Below are 20,433 nucleotides of genomic sequence, written 5' to 3' on the forward strand. Positions count from 1 at the left end.
GAGGATACAAACAGAAATCAAGAGAATATAAAAAGAAAAATAGAGAGAGAAAGAGAAAATTTGGAAACATTTTGTTTTCTTTATTAAGACAATTAAATATATTACAAATAAACCAATACGTTTTAATTGTAAAATTTGCAAAAGAAAAGTAATCAATTTGAATAAAATAATATATAATTTAGAAGAAAAAAAATAAGGGACACAAACGAAAATTGAAGAACATAACTACATGATAATAAATTTTTTTTTTTTTAAAAAAAAAAGAGTTAATTCATATGGAAACCACTTCTTTTAGTTAACCAACAATTTAATAGGATTAGCAGTAAGTAACCTTAAAATATTAATACTGTTTAAATGTTTGTCATATGTGCCATTAAATTCTTAGTGTACAATGAATGAGTTGTTTACAATTATGTGAGTATTTAAAGGATGTAAGAAGTAGCAAAATTTGAAGCATTCGAAATTAATCAAGCCATAGAAGTAGAGAAAATGAGTAATTTAGCACTCTTGCTTGTCTTGGCTTTGTGCATGAGTCAATCGCTAACCACCAACGCCTGGCAAGAATACAAGGTTAAGTTTATTGTTCACATTGAAAATGGGTTATCAAATCGTATTCTACGAGCTCATTGTAAATCCGGAGACCGAGACCTTGGCCTCAAGAAAATCTCTTTGGGTAAAGAGTTCCAATGGGGGTTTCGCCCCAACTTTATTTGGTCCACACTCTACTTCTGCAACCTGTCGTGGCGGGGTGGACATAATACCTTTGATGTTTTTCGGATGACACCCTTTTTTTTCTTTGATTTCTGTAAACCGAGGCCATTCCAAGATCGAAATGATGTGCATTGTGTTTGGAAGGCCCAAGATGATGGAATATACTTGTTGGATGGTAGGAGTGGAGAATATTACTTACAACATAAGTGGGAACACTGGTAAACTTGAAGGCATACAGATCTATTATAATAAGATTGAGCAACTTCGTTAATTTTCTCCAATAAATAAACGTTTTGAAGGTTTTTCTCAATAACATAGTGAATATGTATTGCTATATATCTTTACTTTAGAGTAATATAAAAAGAAGCAATACTTGTGGAACAGGGACTTTTTATTTGATGGTGTCAAATTACGAATTTACCCTTTATTATTATGCTGACCCAAGTTTAATTGATAAGGAAATAATGAATTTTATTGGAGAAATGCTTCAGCTCAATAAACTTCCCACATTTGGCATCCTTTATTTATTTATTTTTATTTTTATTTTATTTTTATTTTTTTCCGTTTTCTCACCGCCAAAATATGCCAAAATTTTTATTTGAATTATTGCTCTCTCTCTCCCATTTTCCCTCGCCCTCTCTCTCCCTCTCAACCGTCTCTCAGATGCTCACTCCCTCTCCCTCTCAGTGCTCTCTCTCTCTCTCTCTTTTAGATGGTGACGGTGATGACGAAACTCACCGGCGTCGGTTGACTGTATTCGGAAACGACGGTGGTTTGGGTCCGGTGTAGGTTTTGCTCAGAAGACATCGGCAGTTTGGGTTCGGTAACAACGAAGGTTTGAGTCTAACGGGGGTTTTGCCTAGAAGACGGCGACGGTTTGGCTCCGGAAACGGTGGTTTGATTTGGGTCCCGTACACGAGCGAAGCCGAATCAAAACCCTAGCTTTGTCCTCATCCAGAGTCGATCTGAGGTAATAATGTGGTAGAGCTATTTCTTTGTCTTTTTTTTTTTTTTTTAAAGAGATTATCTGTTTTATTGGAGTTGCTTTTTCGTCTGAAATTCTCGATTGAATTCGGCTTATTGATAATGATGTGTTAATGTGTGATTTGTTTGTTGTGGCAGAGTGAGTATGTGTCTACACTGGACAAGAGACGTCAATTTGTTTCTGGCTTCACGGGAAGTGCTGGTCAGTTTTATTTCCAAGAAACATCGTTATACCATTACGAGTGGGTTTGTTTAGAATTGAATGTAGGAATCATATAATATTGTATTCTCTTAAGGCCATAATCTATCGTAAGTTTAGCTTGTTGAAGCATTTCCTATCACTACTCTATGGACTCCTTGGGGATGGCTTGTTCTGCCTTTTGTTGACACATAAAGGCTTTGAGTGTATCTGTTATGTAGTATTGGTGAAAGTGCTTGATTAGACGATGATAATATGACTTTGTGGCACTTTCGTAGCATAATATAATGGATTGACTTGATTCCCACCTCAAAAACGATACAATGTTGATAGCCCATCCGACCATTGATTCAATTTCACTTTGCATGTGTATATTTGTAATTGATTTCCTTAGCTGGGTTTCTTTCAGGTTTGACACTTATAACAATGAAGGAAGCACTTCTGTGTCGGTTATGGCCGGAAGGTAATTTTTTGGAGTATTATGTTAGTGAATTTTTGTTATTTTATCTATTTCGTTTGCTAGAAACTTCTGTTGGGAATGTTTTCTAAGGTTTTTGGATGAGTTTGAGAAATTTGTGGTCCGGAAAGACAATTAAAAACGATAAAGGAAGCGCTAATTAGACTAGATGTGCACAAACCCTTATTCGAACTTTCATCAATAGTTATTGAAGATTCTTGTGCACTCCCACGTATTTGAGTTATTGTCCACTTTGGCTTTTTCGATGAAAACAAATCTCTTGAAATTTTGTTATATATAGATGCTTTGTGGGTGGTTTGTTAACCATTTTTCTTTCTTATCATAGAAGTATGAACTCTTCATGTTGCAGGGACATGAGGATCTTCAACATTCTGTTATACTAGTTTTTGCAAACAAACAAGACCTCAAGGATGCCATGATCCCAACCGAAATTACAGAATGCCTCTCCCCATAGCATCAAAAATCATGATTGGCACATTCAAGCTTGATGTGCCCTCACAGGAGAAGGCTTGTATGATGGCTTAGGTTGGATTGCTCAGCGGGTTACTAGGAAAGCACCAAGTTGAATAATGGAAGAAATTAGGGAAACAAAGAATAAAGAAAATTCATTTATCCCGCTCATTCATGGTTGTGAAGGATGAGTGATAAAATCCACTTTTGTGTATTATCTAAATTGTAGTAGTCCTTCCAAACAGATGTGTAGATTTTTTTCAGTTTTGATTTGCCCAACTGTAATGTTCTGCACAATGTAGTCATTTTGCTCATATGACTATTTTGTTTCAATTCTTTTGGTCTCTTTTGGATAATCTTTCTGAGTGTTCTCATAATTGATTTATTGCAATGATCATTTTGATGGGAAAGGTGCTTGTATTTGCTTTTGTAACAAAATGGAACGTGGAGGAATAGAGCAAATTCAAGTGATACATGTACAGAATTTTATTTATTTATTTATTTTTTTAAATGAAGCCATAAGAAATCCTAACGGCAAACATCTCATATCTAGGAGGACAATAATTTGTTTAGCTTTGCAAACCATTCAGAGAACCACCTTCTACGTAAGCCAAAATTACAAATGCTTTCCTTTATTCCAAAAATAAAACTAAATCCATGAATGAAACAAAAAGAGAAACTCCTCAGCTAAAAAATTCAATCATTTTTTTGATTCAAAGCACCACAAAAAGATCTTTAAATTAATTAAGCCTCTAAATTAATGGGCATCATCAAAATGATCTAAACATTCACGGTTACATGGAAACACAAAATATGAAGCCAACATCAAAGGAATGGCTTTTTGATTATACACAACAAATCAATTATTGGCATATTACATGATCTTGGAATAAATTACATGCATCAGACGACGGATACTTGAGAGCTCATCACCAATAATTGTAGGCAAGTATTGTTGATGGTTGAGAAAGCCATAGACTTCATTAAGGATTGGCGCGCATGCATTGCAATCATTGAGTCTATTGGAATTATGGCATTAGCAACGTCTATCATCCAACCAATTTTTTGGGGTATGTTGTTATTGATAGTAGTCTTGCCCAAAAAAGTATTGACTGACCATGATGATTCACTCCTACGAAAGGAGCAAATGGCATGTCATACCTATTAGTCAAGTAGGTCGTGTCAAATGTAATGACATCCCCAAAGAATTCATATGCTGCCCTACTTCGTGCATCAGCCCAAAACACATTTCGCAACCTAGCATCATCATCCATGTCCATCATATAATAGAAGCCATCATTCATGTCTTGCATTCTTCTCAAATAATCACAAAGTGCTTGACCACCTCCTTTGCCAAGCCGAAGCTCTCTTGCCTTGGCAATAAAATTTCGACAATCTTTCTCCCCAAATGGAACATTCTCAAACCCCCCATTTCAAAAACCAATGAGTTAAAATTCTTATTTAAATATATTCCAGATCTATCATTAAGATAGAGCCTTCTTTTTGCAGTAATTAATATTCTTAAAACACCATAAAAACCTAGCTTTTCCTGGGCTTACATGATGGTTATGTTCAAGCACCACTTTACTCAAATACCACATCCCATCATGCCATAACTTTGCACAAATCCTGGCCTTACACCCAATTCTATTAGTTGTTGGTGTTGCTTTGGAAGCATTACTTTTGCTGTGTGTTCCTAAGCCATTACGAAGGCATGTAAGGATCATGTAATTTGGATGACCATCTGGTGTCTTTTTAATCATTCTTCTTAACACACTAAAACCAACTTGCTTAGCATACTTCTTATAATATGAGATAACTTCTTCATGTGAACTAAATGTCATTGAATTCTATGATTCTTCAACTTTGTCATCCTCATCAATCATCTTGGGTAATACAACATTGTCTTCATTATCATCAATCTCTTCCTCCAAATAAAGCACCAACATGTTTTCTTTATCCGCGTCATCATTTAGAATACGTGTATACAAAGATTCAACTTCACCCTCATAGTCCAAGCGTGAGCTTGAAATGTCCATTTAAGAGAAGAGAAGAAGGTCCCAATCAATCCTGCAAATATATAATAATAAAAAAATAAAATTAAACAATTAGGTCGAAAAGGACTAAAATGCACAGTATACTCCTCTATGATTTTGCACTTTTCGATTGGTAAAACATGTGATTAAGTTAATTGCAGCTTTTAATAAACTGCATTGTGCCATTGAACATGAAACAAGACTGCTAAAAGCCCCAATCCTATCAACAAACAACATATAGATCAAAGCCAAGTTTTTAAATGCTACCCTTAAGAGCAAACCAAAGGCTAGCCAAGCAAATGAATTTTGTTGGTACAACAACTCTGAAACTCAAACAAAGCAATTGGAGGAACATTTCAAGTGTCTTTTGCACTGCTAGAAACCACGATCTTTTTCTCAGTATTTAGGTTACCTCCTACTCCTAATTCTGACCCCAAAAGATAATGTGGGTTTGAGGACATATGGCATTTCATTACTGAGAACATCAACGAGTGATTTAATAGGAATTTTTGTTTATTTACTTCTAGAATTCTATCAGCAAATAAAAGCTTAGTCTCTACATGAATCAAGAACACCATAACAGCATAGAACTATTTGACTACAGACAAAATAGCATTTAAGTGTTTTGGACAAGCTCCACAATTTGTCATATTACCCATATAAATTGCAGGCAAGAATCTCCAAACATTTCATGTATTAGTAATTAAAATTCAAAGCAGAATATTTTAAATGAACCCTACCAGCAGAAGCATTTTCCTTGAGAAACAGCTCTACCACATTATTACCTCAGATCGACTTTGGATGAGGAAAAAGTTAGGGTTTTGATTCGGTTTCGCTCGTGCATGAGACCTAGATCAAACCGCTGTTTCTGGAGCCAAACCTCGAGATCTAATAGAGTGGTCTGAGAGAGAGCCGGAGCCAAACCGCCGTCGTCTTCTAGGCAAAACCCCCGTCGGACTCAAACCTCTGTCGTTACCGAACCCAAACCGCTGGCTCTTGATAGGGATGTTGCATGAATTAAAATGTTTTGAAAGCTCTATTGCAGTTTGTCACTGAATACTTCTCCTGTATTAGCAGTGATTTGAAAATGTATTGGATATATCCTTCACGATAGCTGTGTTTATACCATGTGTTCTCAGAGACCACCTTATGAATATTCAGAGGAGCTTTATGAAAGATACAAAACCGCTCCCCGCCTGCCCCTGCAAGCAAGCACCTACTCCTATCAAAATGAAAAGCGTGACTTTTTTGGAAGCGAGCATTATTTCAATTGTGAGATTCTAAGCATTTAGATGACTTGTGCAGCAGTTTAGTTTGATTTCACTCAGATCCAACACAACATCCAAAAAATTAAAAGATGAAAAAAATATTTGGATTATGTTAGCACTACAAACAACATGTTCATGGGATAAATGGTGATTTAACATGGTATCAGAGTCTACCACAAGACAAATGGGAGCTCACACTACTTACTCCGTGACAAGGACCAGGAAAAATACCGGCTTGCACGTGAAGGAGGGTGTTGAGAAATAGTCTCACATTGCCTGTGGACAAGATCTTGGGATTGTTTATAAGGAATAGGCAATCCTCTTTTATAGAATCGATTTTATGAGATAAGTTAGACTCACGATTTTCTTCAAAATCAAAACATATTTATGGTTGTCGAAGTTCTATGGAATATAAATATGCATTTAGTCTTTTAGTTTGTCAATCTAGGACCCTAGATCTGTCAACTCCAGGATTTCTTCTTTCAAATTAGGGTCGAAACCACCCTCCTTTTTTCTTGTTTTCCTATATTTTTTTTTTTTCGTTTTTTTAAAAATAAAAAATAAAATTGTAGGAGCAATTTAATATTTCTATCAGAAAAATGGATGGTTGTCAACTTTGGTGAAAGTGGGGTGCATTATAAAAATTGAGCCATGATGTGTTGCAACTTCGACCGAGGAATCAGACGGTCGTTTCTTCACTGCTTGAAGAAGAGTGCACCAGCCGGGAATCGAACCCGGGTCTGTACCGTGGCAGGGTACTATTCTACCACGAGACCACTGGTGCTTCTGCAAGCGTACATTCTACATTACTATAAAATATATGAATTAATATTTTTAAATAATTTTAAAAACTAACTCATCAACATGGTTGTGCTGCATGAATGATTGAACTGCCATGTGGCATGTGTCATGTTAGTCAATACTGTTTGATTTTTTTTTTTTTTTTTTTCAAAAGTAAAAACTCTTTCATTAATAACAATTTTTGGGCCTAAGCTTGTTGGTCCTTGATAGCTATCGGTCTATCTGGCAAACATTGAGTTCATCGGAACTCAGAATTCAATTCTAGAAGGTTTGAACTGTATTGAAATTGTTTTTAAGGGCCATCATACTCAATTAGGTTTATATCCAACCTTCAAAAGAATAGATATTCGTCATAAATACTTTGTTTCTCTTAACGAAACTCTGAAAAGATTACACTTTACTTCTGTAAAATATAAATTTAATTATTTAATTACTATTTTAACACTTTCTCTCACGTGTGAACTCAAATTTTATTTCAAAAGGTGAAATCTAACTGATTCAAAAAAAAAAAAAAAAACAGAGAGAGAGAGAGAGGTGAAGTCTAACACATTAGATCAAACTATGAAGTCAGAATTCAAACTCAGGATGATTTAATTAATACTTTAACAACTTCATCATTAGTGATAATGTCTAATTTGTGTTCTCATCTTTCGTAAGGATTAGAATCATCGACTCGAACGCTAGTTAGTAGAGAGGGATAAAAATTCATTCATACAATGGTTCCCTATTTAATTTTGATTCATGGGCTCATAGTGTTTGCTATAAGTTTGTAAGGTGTTAAAATAGATCAATCCAACATGGTTGCAAGCACCCGGTTGCAATGTCCATGGCCCCATGCCCACTATATAACTAGAATATGATTCTCTATTACATAGTCAAGATTTAATGCTGTTGTATGTAACAGTGTAAATGATACCACATGACAAATATGTTGGTACGTTATTCAAAACATTTAAATAATGTAACATCATTTACACCGTTAGATGAAATTGAGAGGATTTTTGTCCACTAAAGGTTTCATTCACAGTGAGAAGACCAAAATTTGGTACAACTCATGGGTATATATATATGTACAAATTAAAAAAGAGAAGCCACTCAAATTGACATCCAAGATTTTCATCTGTAACACAAAGATTATTCTTCTTCTTTTTTATCATGAATATATTTTTTCTGGCAAAAAGATATCTAAACATTAATCCTGTATTAGTAGTTAAGACAACTTCTAGAATCATTCAAAAAGAAGGCAAGCATCGCCTTGTATATACAGTAGTGATCAATTGAAACAAAATAAACTTGGATGCGAGAGGCAGATGCCAGAACAAGGTACAAAAATGCATTTTTCTACATCATCCAACAACAACCACAACACACAGAAGGGAAGGGCGGCTGGCTGGGCAACATAAAAAAGGAATGTCTTCCCTAATGGCTTAAGCTATAAATTGTTAGCAAATCTATGGTTATTCTCACTGTCTTCATTCTTCTTCTATGTATTTGATTCTCCTTCCATGTCAATTCATGTGTGTTGACTATGCTTTCATCTCCACTCATCTATGTACGATCCTTCCAAAGGCACTCTCTCAGTGGCAGAGTGGGGGGAAATCATCTTCATCTTTCAAATGATACAACTGCGCTTCAACCCTAGAAACCCAAGCAAGCCACACACACAACTTTGGACAGTCCCTCCAAGGAAAAGAAAATCTATTAACCACTAGAGGAAAATTATATAGGAAGTAATATTACCTCTCTTGATTGTTTAAGGGTAGTGGATTATTAAGACTCTGGACTGCTGGTGCCACAGGGCATGGTGCAGAGTCCCAAGTGTGTGAAATGCCTGACGGAGACCCAGATTCAAGTTTGTCAGATGGGCGTGGGTAGCCATTGGCATGGGAAAGAGGAGATTGGTGAGAATCTGATGATCCAGACTTCCTGCGGCCTAGAACTGGGAACTCATCATGCGAGAGCTCAAGGTTGCCTTCATCAGACAAGTTCACCTGTCGTGAACCTGGAGTCAAGCCATTGTTATGAGTGTCTCTCTGGAGCTGACCATGAACCTCCATTGCATGATTTCTTCCTTGTTCTGGAACAGGCGTGTCCCTATATGGACGACAATACTGCAAAATTAAGCACAAGATAATTATGAGACTGTGTATATAGCCCATGAATGAAAAGCTTGACCAGCTCGTGGCAATTGTGATTCAACAGAAAACACAAATGTCCAGAAATATAATTTCGAAATCAAAATACCAGTTTCGGGAAGTAAGTGCCTGTTCCTCGTGGTTTTTTCTTCTCTTCTAGACCATAAGCGGAACAAGATGAAGTAGGATAAGAGTAAAATGGTGGTCCTAAAACAACACCACCATTTTTGCTCATTTGAGAATGACCGTTCTGTAACTTAAGTGACATTGGAGGCATGGGCAGTAGATGCAGAGATACAGCATACCCATGGCAAAGCTGAGCATATTGCAGGTTCCTAAGGTGACTATCATAATCCCCACTAAGGTCCAGCAAGCATTTTAAAGCTTCTGTGCTTCCAGGAACTCCAGTAATATATCTTTCTCCATTACAAGGGGAGACATTTGCGACAGAGTTGGAAACGACTGAACATGTAGATGCCATACCCGTTTGATTAATACATGAGCAAACTAAATTGCTATCTGCTAAGTGCTTCTCTTTGACTTCAGGCCATAAAGTGGAGACCATCTCATCATTGACTACAGAATTTGCAGGCATATTCTGACAAGGATTGAAATTATCAATCTTCCCATTCTTTTGAAAATAGCCGGAACTATTAAAATGAGTTGCATGGTGAGAGTCCCGTAAAAATAAAGTACGCGAGTTGCTTTCTGAATGCAAACAATAGGACGAGCAATTAGTCCTCATACTCAGAATTCCAGAGCTTGCATCCCCAGCAAAACAACACCCTATAATAGCATTTCTGTCCACAATGCAGTCCAATTCTGGCAATGGCTCAGAGGAAACCACTTTCTGTGAGTATCCTTTTGGTCCAACTCCAGAATTGACTTCAATACCTGATATCTTCTCATCATGGAAATCAAAAGTGGACTTTAGAAACACCGTGTCTTTAGAGCACACTATGGGCTGTAATGATAAGGATGAAAAGTCAGAACCTATAGCACCAGATGCCAGGGAAGGATTTTGAATATCAGTCCAACAATTGCTTCCATGCCTATCCAAAGTGTTGGAAAAGAACATTTTGAGCTCATTTCCTATTCTTTCTCTAGGTAACAAGAGAATCCAGCCAAGCTTGCGAGCCCCATATTTAAGAGCACCACGTATTCGATAGAAATTACCTGGCAGAAAACTCATGAGAGTCTGCTGAAACAAAGCATTCATGAAGAAAAGGTTGACAACAACAGCAATGCCAACATGCAGGTGAATGTGGTGAACTGGGGTTATACCGGTGATGACTATAATGGCAACAGCAGAGGATGTGGTAATGACCGCCCATAAGAAGCTGACGATGATTCAGGAAGTGGAAGAATTATTGGCATTTACAGCAATAAAATGTTTTTTTTTTGGGTCCAATTTGTGGCAATAGTGAACATAATAGGCATTTGTGCCAACGACAGTGGCATCATAGAGGTAATGTACTTAAAGGCTGTGGTGCTAGTAGCAATATTGGTGTTGCCATGATAATTATGTTATGGACATGAAAAAACAGCTGATTTTCATACTTCAAAAGCAGGAAATTCCTGCCAATGAGATATAGCTCAAATACCACCTCCTCGCCCTTGAGACTTGGGTGGAGGGCTTGGTCATGAGCTGGCTGAGTCTGTTACTTCAGAAGAAAAAAAAAAAAAAATTCCTGCCATTTTAACATGTTTTCCTTTTTACCAGTTAGAAAAGTATTCAAAGGTGCACTGAGAAAGAGACTTTTTCTTTCCAAAAGGCATCAAAGAGGCTATCCAAATGGTGCATCTACCTAAACCTTGTTCAAATTTGCACATATTGTTGCTACCATATCTTGTGGACTTGCAGAGAGTTTTTCAAAGTCAAAGGCAATTATGAACAAACACAGAAGTTTCTACAAGCAAGAGTTTTCATTGGTTTAAAAAGGAAAAAACCAAATAACCAACCTTTTAAAAACAAGATTCATCTTCAAAAGGAGAATCTAATTGTCTTGCCAAATATCACCCAGCATGGAAGTCATGCATAGACTAAAGGCATCAAAATATAAAGAAAACAGCCCCCTACCTCTATTCACACTGCGCCCAAGGTTGTTGTTTTCCTTAAGTGGATCAATTATGTTAAGATGCTTCTGAGGAAATGGCCGTGAGTTTGTCTCAAGCCCCCTTGGTAGCACTGGAAACATCTCAACACAGTTCCTAAGAAACTCTTCACTTAGCAATAGATGATCTCCCCCATTTTCTGGTATCTCAGCTGAAGAGAGAGAGAGAGAGATATCAAGAAAACAACAACAAAGGCATCCAATGTCACAAAGACAAGGGGTATATTAATTACCCCTAATCTCAGGTAGAGAAGATCTACAAACTGGTCCATTTAAACTGATACAGTACTTTTCCCAATCAAATTTGCTGAAGTAGTCTAAAAATTTGTAGAGAACCTATTTAAAAGAGAAGAAGAAAAAGGGAGAAAAAAACACAATTAAGTATTCAATCCAATATACACATTGAGCAAGTAATTCAATGAAGATTTGTAGGAGTACTCACTGCTAAAGGTCCATTTAAAGAAGAATGAAATAGATGGAAAATATAAAGGACCAATGTCTCCAAAGCATATGTTGAAATCAAACCATGATGGGCACCAAGAATACGACTTTCATAATAGCACCAAGCTTTTATCAGAATAATGCTGCGTTTAAAGAGATGATCTTTACCAACGAGGCGATCAACCTGCATAACGAGTTGCATTAGCAATATGAAACTTCCAAAAGGCAGCATTTAGTCAACTCCATATTCTATATTGTTTAAACACATAAAGCCAAACAAAAATGGTGCCATTAGAATGCAATGGAATCATAATCAATCCTTGAAGCACAAAAACAAAGACAACGGAATTTTTAAGAAATTAATCTCAAAAAAGTGCAGTCATGAGAGTTCAAACATGCAATTTACAGACAGATACAAACAAATAATATATATTCTACACCAATTAAACTAATTTCAAAGGCTAATTAAAAAACAAAAAATTAACTCATTCAAAATTACCTGTTATAAATAAGATAATTTATCCTGCAGTAGACTAGATACATCGAAAAGCATGGCAATCACATTTAAAATCTTGTAAGGCTTCCTGCAGCATACCTGTTCAAGAAAACAAAGTGTACAAAGTCCTCCTAACTGATTGAAGGATATATCTACCACGATATTCTGTACAATGCATTTCAAAATCCTAACCTGCCACCATTAAATGTAGCTGCAATTAATAACAAACTTTTATAAGTTAATAATAATAATATATGTAATGGCATTAGATGTCATTCATGCAAATAACAGCATCTTCTGAGTTCTAATAAAGGAGGACTTCAATTTCAATAATATGGGATTGCAAGGCATGAAAATGTCAACCCACATGCATAGTGACACAAGCCAATCCACCACAAAATTTTTAAATTCAAAGTGGATAGAGAACCTCAGCATCAATGCAATGCACATCTTTGACTTCATATGGAGCAGCTTCATTATGTTCTTCTCCCCTCAGAACGGCATGAACATCAGATACCAAGGAATCCTCGATGTTTGGACAGCTAATGGCAGTCAAATCAATATCCCCATCAGGAAGGAATGTTTTTAGTGGAACTGATCCATATGGGAACACCTGTAAAAATAAGCATATAAAATCAACATACCAAACTCGTAAGTGCTTCATAAAATGGAGCCAAAAACCCCTCCAACATCACTTGCTCCCAAATATTAATATTCTCAATAATTATTACATCCAATAATTAGAATTGAGCAGATGAATCCTTATCCTTGCATTGATCAGAACGATCTGCCAGCCTTCCTCAAGACAAAATATTTCAGTCCAACAATGCAGGTTCTCTAAATTACAAGAAGTTCTCTAATACAACTATTTTAGATCACACCATAACACCACTATTTACATTTAAGCGATCTGACATCCAATCAGAACCCAAGAACCCTCTAACTAACTATGCTCATAAAACAGAAACCTACACTCAAGAAAGCAAATACAAGAAAACTACACTTGACTTAAGGCAACAAGTAAAAATAAATTAACTTACACAATGCACATCCAGCCAACCCTACAATTACAGTCATGAGAGATGTAAAATATATCCTCAACTACTATCTCCCGACTACTATCTCCAACACTAACTCTTCTTTTTTATATCATTCCAAAATTTCATTTGATGTTGAATCTCCAAGTACCTTCATTCATTCATGAATTATGATTTGATCTCTCTGGAAACACTTTATCACTCATGATAACCACCACCTAATCATAGAAAAAATAACAAACTCAAATCTATATCCTTCAACTCCAAACACAAACAGTCGACAACCACAACCCCACATCACACAATCAAGATTTCATCCAAATATAGCTTCAAGAAGAGTAAAAGGTACAGCCACCGTGACATTATTGCCCACCCTATTCCATCACGAACGACGATGCAAAACATTAAAGCACCCAAACACACCACCTTGCTCAAAAAGCAGTATCTTGCAACCCAATACACATACAATGCACTATGAGTAAAACCCAAGATACCATTCATGCAATGCGAGAACTAACAGTTTTTTCTCCACCATACATGATAAAACAAGGAGGAGCATATATAAACAGAAATGCAAAAACGTGGCAAACTATGGAATATCCACATGAAAGAATTGATAGAACACAAAACCCAGAAATTTGTGCATATGTACGGTGTACCTCACATCTAACGCGCGACGTAATGAGTCCCTGAACATATTCAATGACCTCCCTCCTCTTGTAGTCGGTGGCCAAAGTGGGGTGAATCCTACACACAACCTCATGGGTGGTTCGCTCCGCTGCAGCCCAAGACTCGGCCCCAATGGACCCTGGGTCAGGGTTCAGGGCCGGCAATGGCGGGGAAGCGCCGCAGAGGCGATATTCCCCCAAGACGACCCCGTTGGACCTCGGCGTCGAACAGACTTGAAGATCACCCATGAATGAAAAGAAGAAACTTTTACACTAAAACTATGACACAACACAATCCAAATGCAATACAACACAACAAAACACGCGAATCAAGAATTCAGAGAGGCCCAGAAAGAAAGCAAAAGAAGAAATGAAAGCGACAGAGAGAGAGTTTCAGGTTTATTGAGCACCAGCCACCAGGTGGGGCGAGAGAGAACGACGCCGTTAGTGCATGGGATTGGTTAAAGAATGGGATGATCGTTGTGGTTTTGGAGTGAGTTCATTGGGATCACCAGGTGTGAATCGAATTCCCAGTGAGGGAAAATCTTGTTCTTTTTTTCTTTATACTTTTTTGGTTGGATGTGATATGAGAATGGTGAAAGAGGACGAGAAGTCGTTAGGATAGGAATCCAATTTCGCAGATTCCGAATTCCGAATTCCGAATTCCTCAAAGAAAACCTTTTCCCTGCCAAAAGCAAAAACCCCCCCAAACCCTCAAACTCTCTCTCTCTCTGTCTAATCTCTGTTCTCCAGAACGAAAAAAACCATGAAACGTCGTCGTATCTCTGGAACCTTATGCCTCTTTTTTGTTTGGATAAATCTGTTTGGAGTCATTAATGGGGCGGAATCACTCAAATTATCACACTATATCAGGTAATTAAAAGCCAATCTTGTAATCAGTCTCCACACATTAAATGATTGACTTAGTTTTAAGTAAATTAACTTTCTGTTGACCAAAATTTGCACGGAAACTTATACATTTAACGTATCCTAGCATCTCCATAATTTGTGTGGCCATTGAATGACAAACTATAAAAATGTGAGCTTTGAGTAGGATCGGAATTGGTTGCAATCGTATTTATAGATTATAGTTTGCTCGACTCCTGACTCTTAATATGGGTTCATTTTGGCTAAAAAATGTTTGATCAGTTTAAGACTTATTCAGACACGTGTTCTATTGGATGCCTCTCTTAATTGTTTGTCCAATTAAATTACAATCCGAATACCCAATTGTAAAGAATTTTAATCCCTAGTAATAACATGCAAGATTCACAATAATCATCATTTAAGCTAAACCAAATCTTGAATTCAAGCACAGAATGGAAACATGTTTATCACATTTACTCAAATGCTTCCCCATGCCATGAGATTTGTGCTGTAAATGCTTCCTGTGCATGCTAACCAAGGGATCCCCATTAAGTTCTCCTTGGGACTTCACTTTTGTTCTAAAGGAGAAGTTTTTTTTTTTTTTTTAGTGTGTCTTCCAATATTGGAGAAATGATTAATGCACGTGGAAAATCGATATTCATGTAATATTAAGGGTATGTTTGTTAATGTGTTTTAACGGGTATTTTTTATTTTTAGTTTGAAAAGAGTGCGGTTCCAATATAATATAAATGTGAAAAACAGTTTCGTGTTTTAAGAAACGTTTGTTCAATGTCTTTCACTAAGAATAGAAAACAAAAGACAAAATCTCTTTCAAGAATTTTTTTGCCACAAAGGCACTCCATTAGGAAGAGCAAACGTGTAGGGCACTGCTTAATTTGCTTCAATGGAGTAAGGATAATGTCATTTTCTTATATTTGTGTGTAGATATGTATTGGAAAAAAAGTCAGATTGGTTGAACATTCCAGAGTGGTATGACTTTTTGGGGGTCATAGGAATGGCATAGAAGTTTGAAAGGAGGTCTATGAATAAGGGTGTAGACGTATCAAAGTTTGTGAAGTAACCCTTTGTATCACTGTGGAGCTTAAAGGAATAGAATTCATTCAATTTTTTAATTATTTTTGAACTATTTTCATAGTGAATTGATTAATTTATTATTGAATTTGTATATGAGTAACATGAGTTCACAAATCTAATAGTTAATCTATTAAATTTATAAAATGAGATTAAAAAAAATTAACATAAATTATTTATATTAAAAGCCAATCCTAAATTTGAACAACAAATGTCGATCATATTACGTCCTTATTGACTCGTTGGTTTAACTCCACTTGTATGCTCCTCATGTGCTTCTCAAAATCTTTAGAACCCCATCTTCCTGATTTCCTGTAAGCGACATCCTTATCATTTCTTACAACAAAAAGCAAACCATTGACATATAATAATAATAATAATAATAATAAGAGTAATTATGCCCTAACCCCTCGTGCTTTCATGCTTTGTTTCTAACATAGCTCCGTGCATTTGTAAATCGCGATATTTGTTACTGTTTTTTCACCAAATAAATAACATAAATGATGTAGTAAAAAAAACAATACAACAATGTCTTCTAAATAAATAATAAAAAATTAAAGTGACTGATTTACAACCCAACCATAGCTAATAATATAACACCCAAGGCTCATGTTAAAAAGAAAATGAGTAGTTTACATAGCCGATAGTTTATAAGAAATATTCATGGATGTTAAATCTCACATTGCTTACTTACTATATAAAACTGAACTTTATAAGGGATTTTATAAAATTATCAAATTGTCTTCAAGGAATAACTTAATCAGTTGGAAACCTCGTCTCTTAAAACGGATGTTAATAATTTGAATTCTCTTCTCCATTTCCTTGTGTGGACATGTCAAAAAATATATATGTATACCAAATTAACTAGTATTTATGGGATGAAATAATACTACACATGCCATTTTCCAACGCTCATAGGTGGCTTTTCATATCACCATTGGATTAATCCACCTATAGGTTTAAGAAAATGTGTGAAGAAAAAATATGTGTAGCATTGCTCATTTTTATTAAAATAATTGTTATTATTAGAAAAAGTGTCACAACCCTCTCGTGCTTTCACGCTTATTAATAATAATACTAGTAATAGAAATTATGCGGCTATCTAACATAGATCCGTGCTTCGTGCATTCGTATTGTAACTCGAGATATTTGTTAGTGTTTTACAACAAATAGATAACATAACCTTGAAGAGACAAAAAAAGAGTGAACCCAACCAAGATCTACTAATAAAAGCCTGTATTCCCAAATGTGGCTGCTGCAACTGTCACAACCCACCTATGTTCCTGTTTGAGATTGCGTTATATAGCTAAAAAATACTCAAGTATTTAAAAAATTGTGCCAAACAAAAAATTGACATGTTCAGTTAAAAAACTCTAAAAATACTTCTTTGACTTTTTACTCTAAAAACGACCAAAACACACTTTACATAAGCTTAAAAATGAAATTTTTTATAAAAAAAAAAAAAAAAAAAAACTCTATTTCTCAAATGCAATCTCAAACATGCTCACAAAAATGCATCTACAATGCCAAACTATGCAATATCATACTATTTCTAGCCACTTATACTAACACTTTTGAGTCATTAACAGATACCACATGGTTTAAGTTGCATTACCAAACTTAAGTATGCCACTAAGCAGTATATCTTAGATCAAATTCACCAATCAGACTGGTCAGCAAATCACATTCTTCCTCAATTATGGGGAAAATAGACAGCCTGATAAGGTAAGAGATGATCGGCCACTCTAATGCCAACAATGTAAGGTTTTTGATATGCAAACCAGCAATCCATATGCCAATAATTTTTGAACGTTGGAACATAATTTCGGAACATAATTTCAGCAGCAATCTTTAACTCGGAACGTAAAATCTAATGGGAGTCATGACATGATCTAATCCACAAAATACTAAAATAGAAGGTAATCAAAGTCAAAATACATTTATAGATAACATGCAAAAATATGAGCAGCACTTGAAATTGAAAGTCTCATGGAATAGAGCAAGGCATGTTCTAATGATTCTCAAGTGCGAGCAGGAACTGGTGGTCCAGCAGGGCGCGGTCCTTGACCAGGTGCACCAGGCCTTTGCTGATCCTCCTGATACAAAAGGAAAGAATCAAGAAACAGGCATCAAAAGAAAGAACAAAGGACACATAGCATTACAACAAACAAGCCATTGCAAAGCCACGTCTAAAGCACACAGGAATACAGCACTAAGGTATATAAATACCAAATGAAAGTGAAAAAAGAAATTCAACTATTAGAATGGGAATATAAGAAAAAAACGATTACTACCAGATTCACTGAACATGGATTTTATCCTTAGCAGCCAGACATTGGGGAAAGACGGGTAATATAATTATGAATCTAACGTCATGATCTTTTTGAAAAAGAAAATTCATCTGAACAGACATTATTTTCCTTCCCACCATTTCTCATCGCTTAAATCAAAATATGGTCTCCTCTGGGTACTACTAGTCTAACAATCAAATGAAATTAAAATTAGCAAGCTGTGCAGTTATTTAACTAAACAAGCAGTCCAGACTATTGGCTTCAGACAATCCTGGGCAAATGAACAACCCAAAATACAATATTACCCAGACTCCACACTACTTAGTTCATTGATTGGAGTTAAAATAGAATGCAGAATAGATGTAGCTACAAATAAAACAAGTTCAAAGTCCTAGAAATTATATTATAAAGCTTCAGCCAAAGACTGTACTACTCAACTACCAATTGCATTAAATACATGGTTAAGACGGCAGCCATCAATTTACAAGTCCAAACTTGTAAAATTTTAAATTCAGATATGCAAAGTATCAACAAAAAGCAGAGCACTCTTATCCTTACAAGTCCACACAAAACTTTGAATATAACACAACTACTAAAACACCATGAATCCATTCAACTAAAATGCAAGGCCTCTGTAAAATGTTCATCCTGTAAGCGACAACACCATACTAAAGAATAAATCTAACAGCCCCCAATCCTGGGGTCGGCGGTAAACATAAGACTATCAACTAGAGATTCAATATGAAATCTGTAACTCAAACTTATTTGGCTCGATAAAAAATATTTAGAAACTAAACTCAGATACCAATGTGTAATTTTACAGATAGAATAAGCAGAACCCAATGGTAGAAAATGATACCTTTCCTTACAAACAATCGAATTACAAGACAGCAAGGCAAACCCAACAGAGCAAAACAGTTATAGATGTTATTATGGGCATACCCGGCGCCTAAAACGCTGTGGAGGCTCACGGTTCCTCCTGTTGGTACGGGACCGGACCCTCACAACATGAGAATGGATAGCACATGAAACACAGTACTGCATCTTCACGTACAGCTTCGGAAGAATGTAACCTTAAAATCACATTCACCAAACAAATCAATAGCATCATATAACCATCAGTAACATTAAATCATTAACGGCAAAGAATTAGAAAAATGAAGAGAATTTTGTACCATCGTGAACACAAGCTTCTTGGACATCTCTAACAGCCGCTTGCTCAACTATGTTCCTCACCAGAAACCTCTTTATAGATTTGTCCTTTTACACAACAACCACCCCACACGCGCAATATGAATATCATTTTCTCGATAACATCATGAAATTTCTCAGCATTGGGACAAAGGGATAGGCAAGAGCATACCTTTGGGCAGCATTTTCCGCAGTTGGAGCAGCGGACGAACTTGACGTGGCCACGGCCGTGCTTGTTTCGCCCACCGTTCCTTCGCTTGAAAGTCTGCGCAAACAGAGACACACACACAAGTATTAAGAGATTATGCATAGAGACGAAATCCAGTGGTGAAGCTTAAAGCTTGAGGCTTTGACGTCTTACCATTGTGATTGGGAATGTGAAACTCTAACCCTAACCGTAGATCTCGTGTGCCTCCTTGGGCGTCCTCGTCTTTGCTGTGCTAGGGTTTTGTGAGTGGGATGGGATAACTGTGATGACAGTAGAACGGAGAGTATATATATCCTGCGTGATTAGGGTTACTCTGGCCGACAGGAGTAGTTTACGAATCTTCAGCTGGATCGAGTCGGGTGGATATCCGGAGTTTGGATCCTGTTGAAATATTTGGTATAAAATTATATGGATTAATTTTAATTCAACCCATGTAAATAAATAAGTTAAATCCCTCAGTTCTAATCCGTTAATTTTGTGTTGAGTTTGAGTTTGAGTTTGTATTCGTAGGTCATGTAACAAATTGTCAAACATAAATGTTGCACATTGGGTTTGGGTCATGTCAAGTTGATATATGGGTAGGAGATTATATAGGTTAATCCTAATTCGACCAATTTACTTAAACTAATTAGACCACTCAACCTTAATTTGTTAATTTAATATCGGATTCACATATTGTATAAAAAATTGTTGACTCTATTTCCATTAAAGCTAAGAAAGTGAGAGTTCTTCTCGTGTTACAAATGACATCTTTGCTATATTTTTCATGGCCAAACATTAACCCATTATTAACATGTTACATGTAACTAAAAAAATTAGTAGACAATAATTAGAAGAAATAAATTATATCATTAATGAGTTAGTGTTAGATGAAAACCGTTAAATGCACATGTGAATCCATATCACAATCAATATTTGATTAACACGTGACATAGTTGATGACCCGCACTTGTTGCTATTGTAAAA

The 20,433-nt window shown here is 36.1% G+C and overlaps 2 protein-coding genes across 3 annotated transcripts; both read right to left on the reverse strand.

Annotated features, from left to right (window-relative positions):
* Nucleotides 1-8,147: 8,147 nt before the first annotated feature.
* On the reverse strand, nt 8,148-14,472 carry LOC132163720 (uncharacterized). 2 transcript variants are annotated; one of them, XM_059574092.2, is made up of 9 exons: nt 13,810-14,472; nt 12,541-12,726; nt 12,213-12,305; nt 11,619-11,801; nt 11,410-11,512; nt 11,143-11,328; nt 9,172-10,238; nt 8,668-9,038; nt 8,148-8,565 (listed from the first exon to the last, which is right to left on the reverse strand). In XM_059574092.2, the coding sequence occupies exons 1-9, from the start codon at nt 14,065-14,067 to the stop codon at nt 8,505-8,507; spliced, it is 2,508 nt and encodes an 835-aa protein (XP_059430075.1). In that variant the 5' UTR covers nt 14,068-14,472; the 3' UTR covers nt 8,148-8,504. The 2 variants fall into 2 exon arrangements, with proteins under 2 accessions (XP_059430075.1, XP_059430076.1); XM_059574093.2 differs by having other exon boundaries at nt 13,815-13,852.
* Nucleotides 14,473-17,508: 3,036 nt separating this feature from the next.
* On the reverse strand, nt 17,509-19,787 carry LOC132163810 (small ribosomal subunit protein eS26y). The gene is made up of 5 exons (XM_059574181.2): nt 19,621-19,787; nt 19,432-19,524; nt 19,244-19,328; nt 19,011-19,141; nt 17,509-17,873 (listed from the first exon to the last, which is right to left on the reverse strand). The coding sequence occupies exons 1-5, from the start codon at nt 19,621-19,623 to the stop codon at nt 17,799-17,801; spliced, it is 387 nt and encodes a 128-aa protein (XP_059430164.1). The 5' UTR covers nt 19,624-19,787; the 3' UTR covers nt 17,509-17,798.
* Nucleotides 19,788-20,433: the final 646 nt, after the last annotated feature.

The sequence above is a fragment of the Corylus avellana genome, chromosome 8, assembly GCF_965113065.1.
Source record: "Corylus avellana chromosome 8, dhCorAvel1.hap1.2, whole genome shotgun sequence".
In the NCBI taxonomy this organism is placed as follows: Eukaryota; Viridiplantae; Streptophyta; class Magnoliopsida; order Fagales; family Betulaceae; genus Corylus; species Corylus avellana.

What these genes read in the sequence shown, in the direction of transcription:
- LOC132163720 (XM_059574092.2), bottom strand. Translation starts at nt 14,067, where the DNA reads ATGGGTGATCTTCAAGTCTGTTCGACGCCGAGGTCCAACGGGGTCGTC. An exon ending in CTTTAAATGGACCTTTAGCA is followed by an intron (nt 11,513 to 11,618) that starts GTGAGTACTCCT and finishes TCTTTTAAATAG; the next exon opens with GTTCTCTACAAATTTTTAGA. An exon ending in GCACTTACTTCCCGAAACTG is followed by an intron (nt 9,039 to 9,171) that starts GTATTTTGATTT and finishes TTAATTTTGCAG; the next exon opens with TATTGTCGTCCATATAGGGA.
- LOC132163810 (XM_059574181.2), bottom strand. An exon ending in GCGGAAAATGCTGCCCAAAG is followed by an intron (nt 19,329 to 19,431) that starts GTATGCTCTTGC and finishes GTTGTGTAAAAG; the next exon opens with GACAAATCTATAAAGAGGTT. An exon ending in AGAAGCTTGTGTTCACGATG is followed by an intron (nt 19,142 to 19,243) that starts GTACAAAATTCT and finishes TGTGATTTTAAG; the next exon opens with GTTACATTCTTCCGAAGCTG.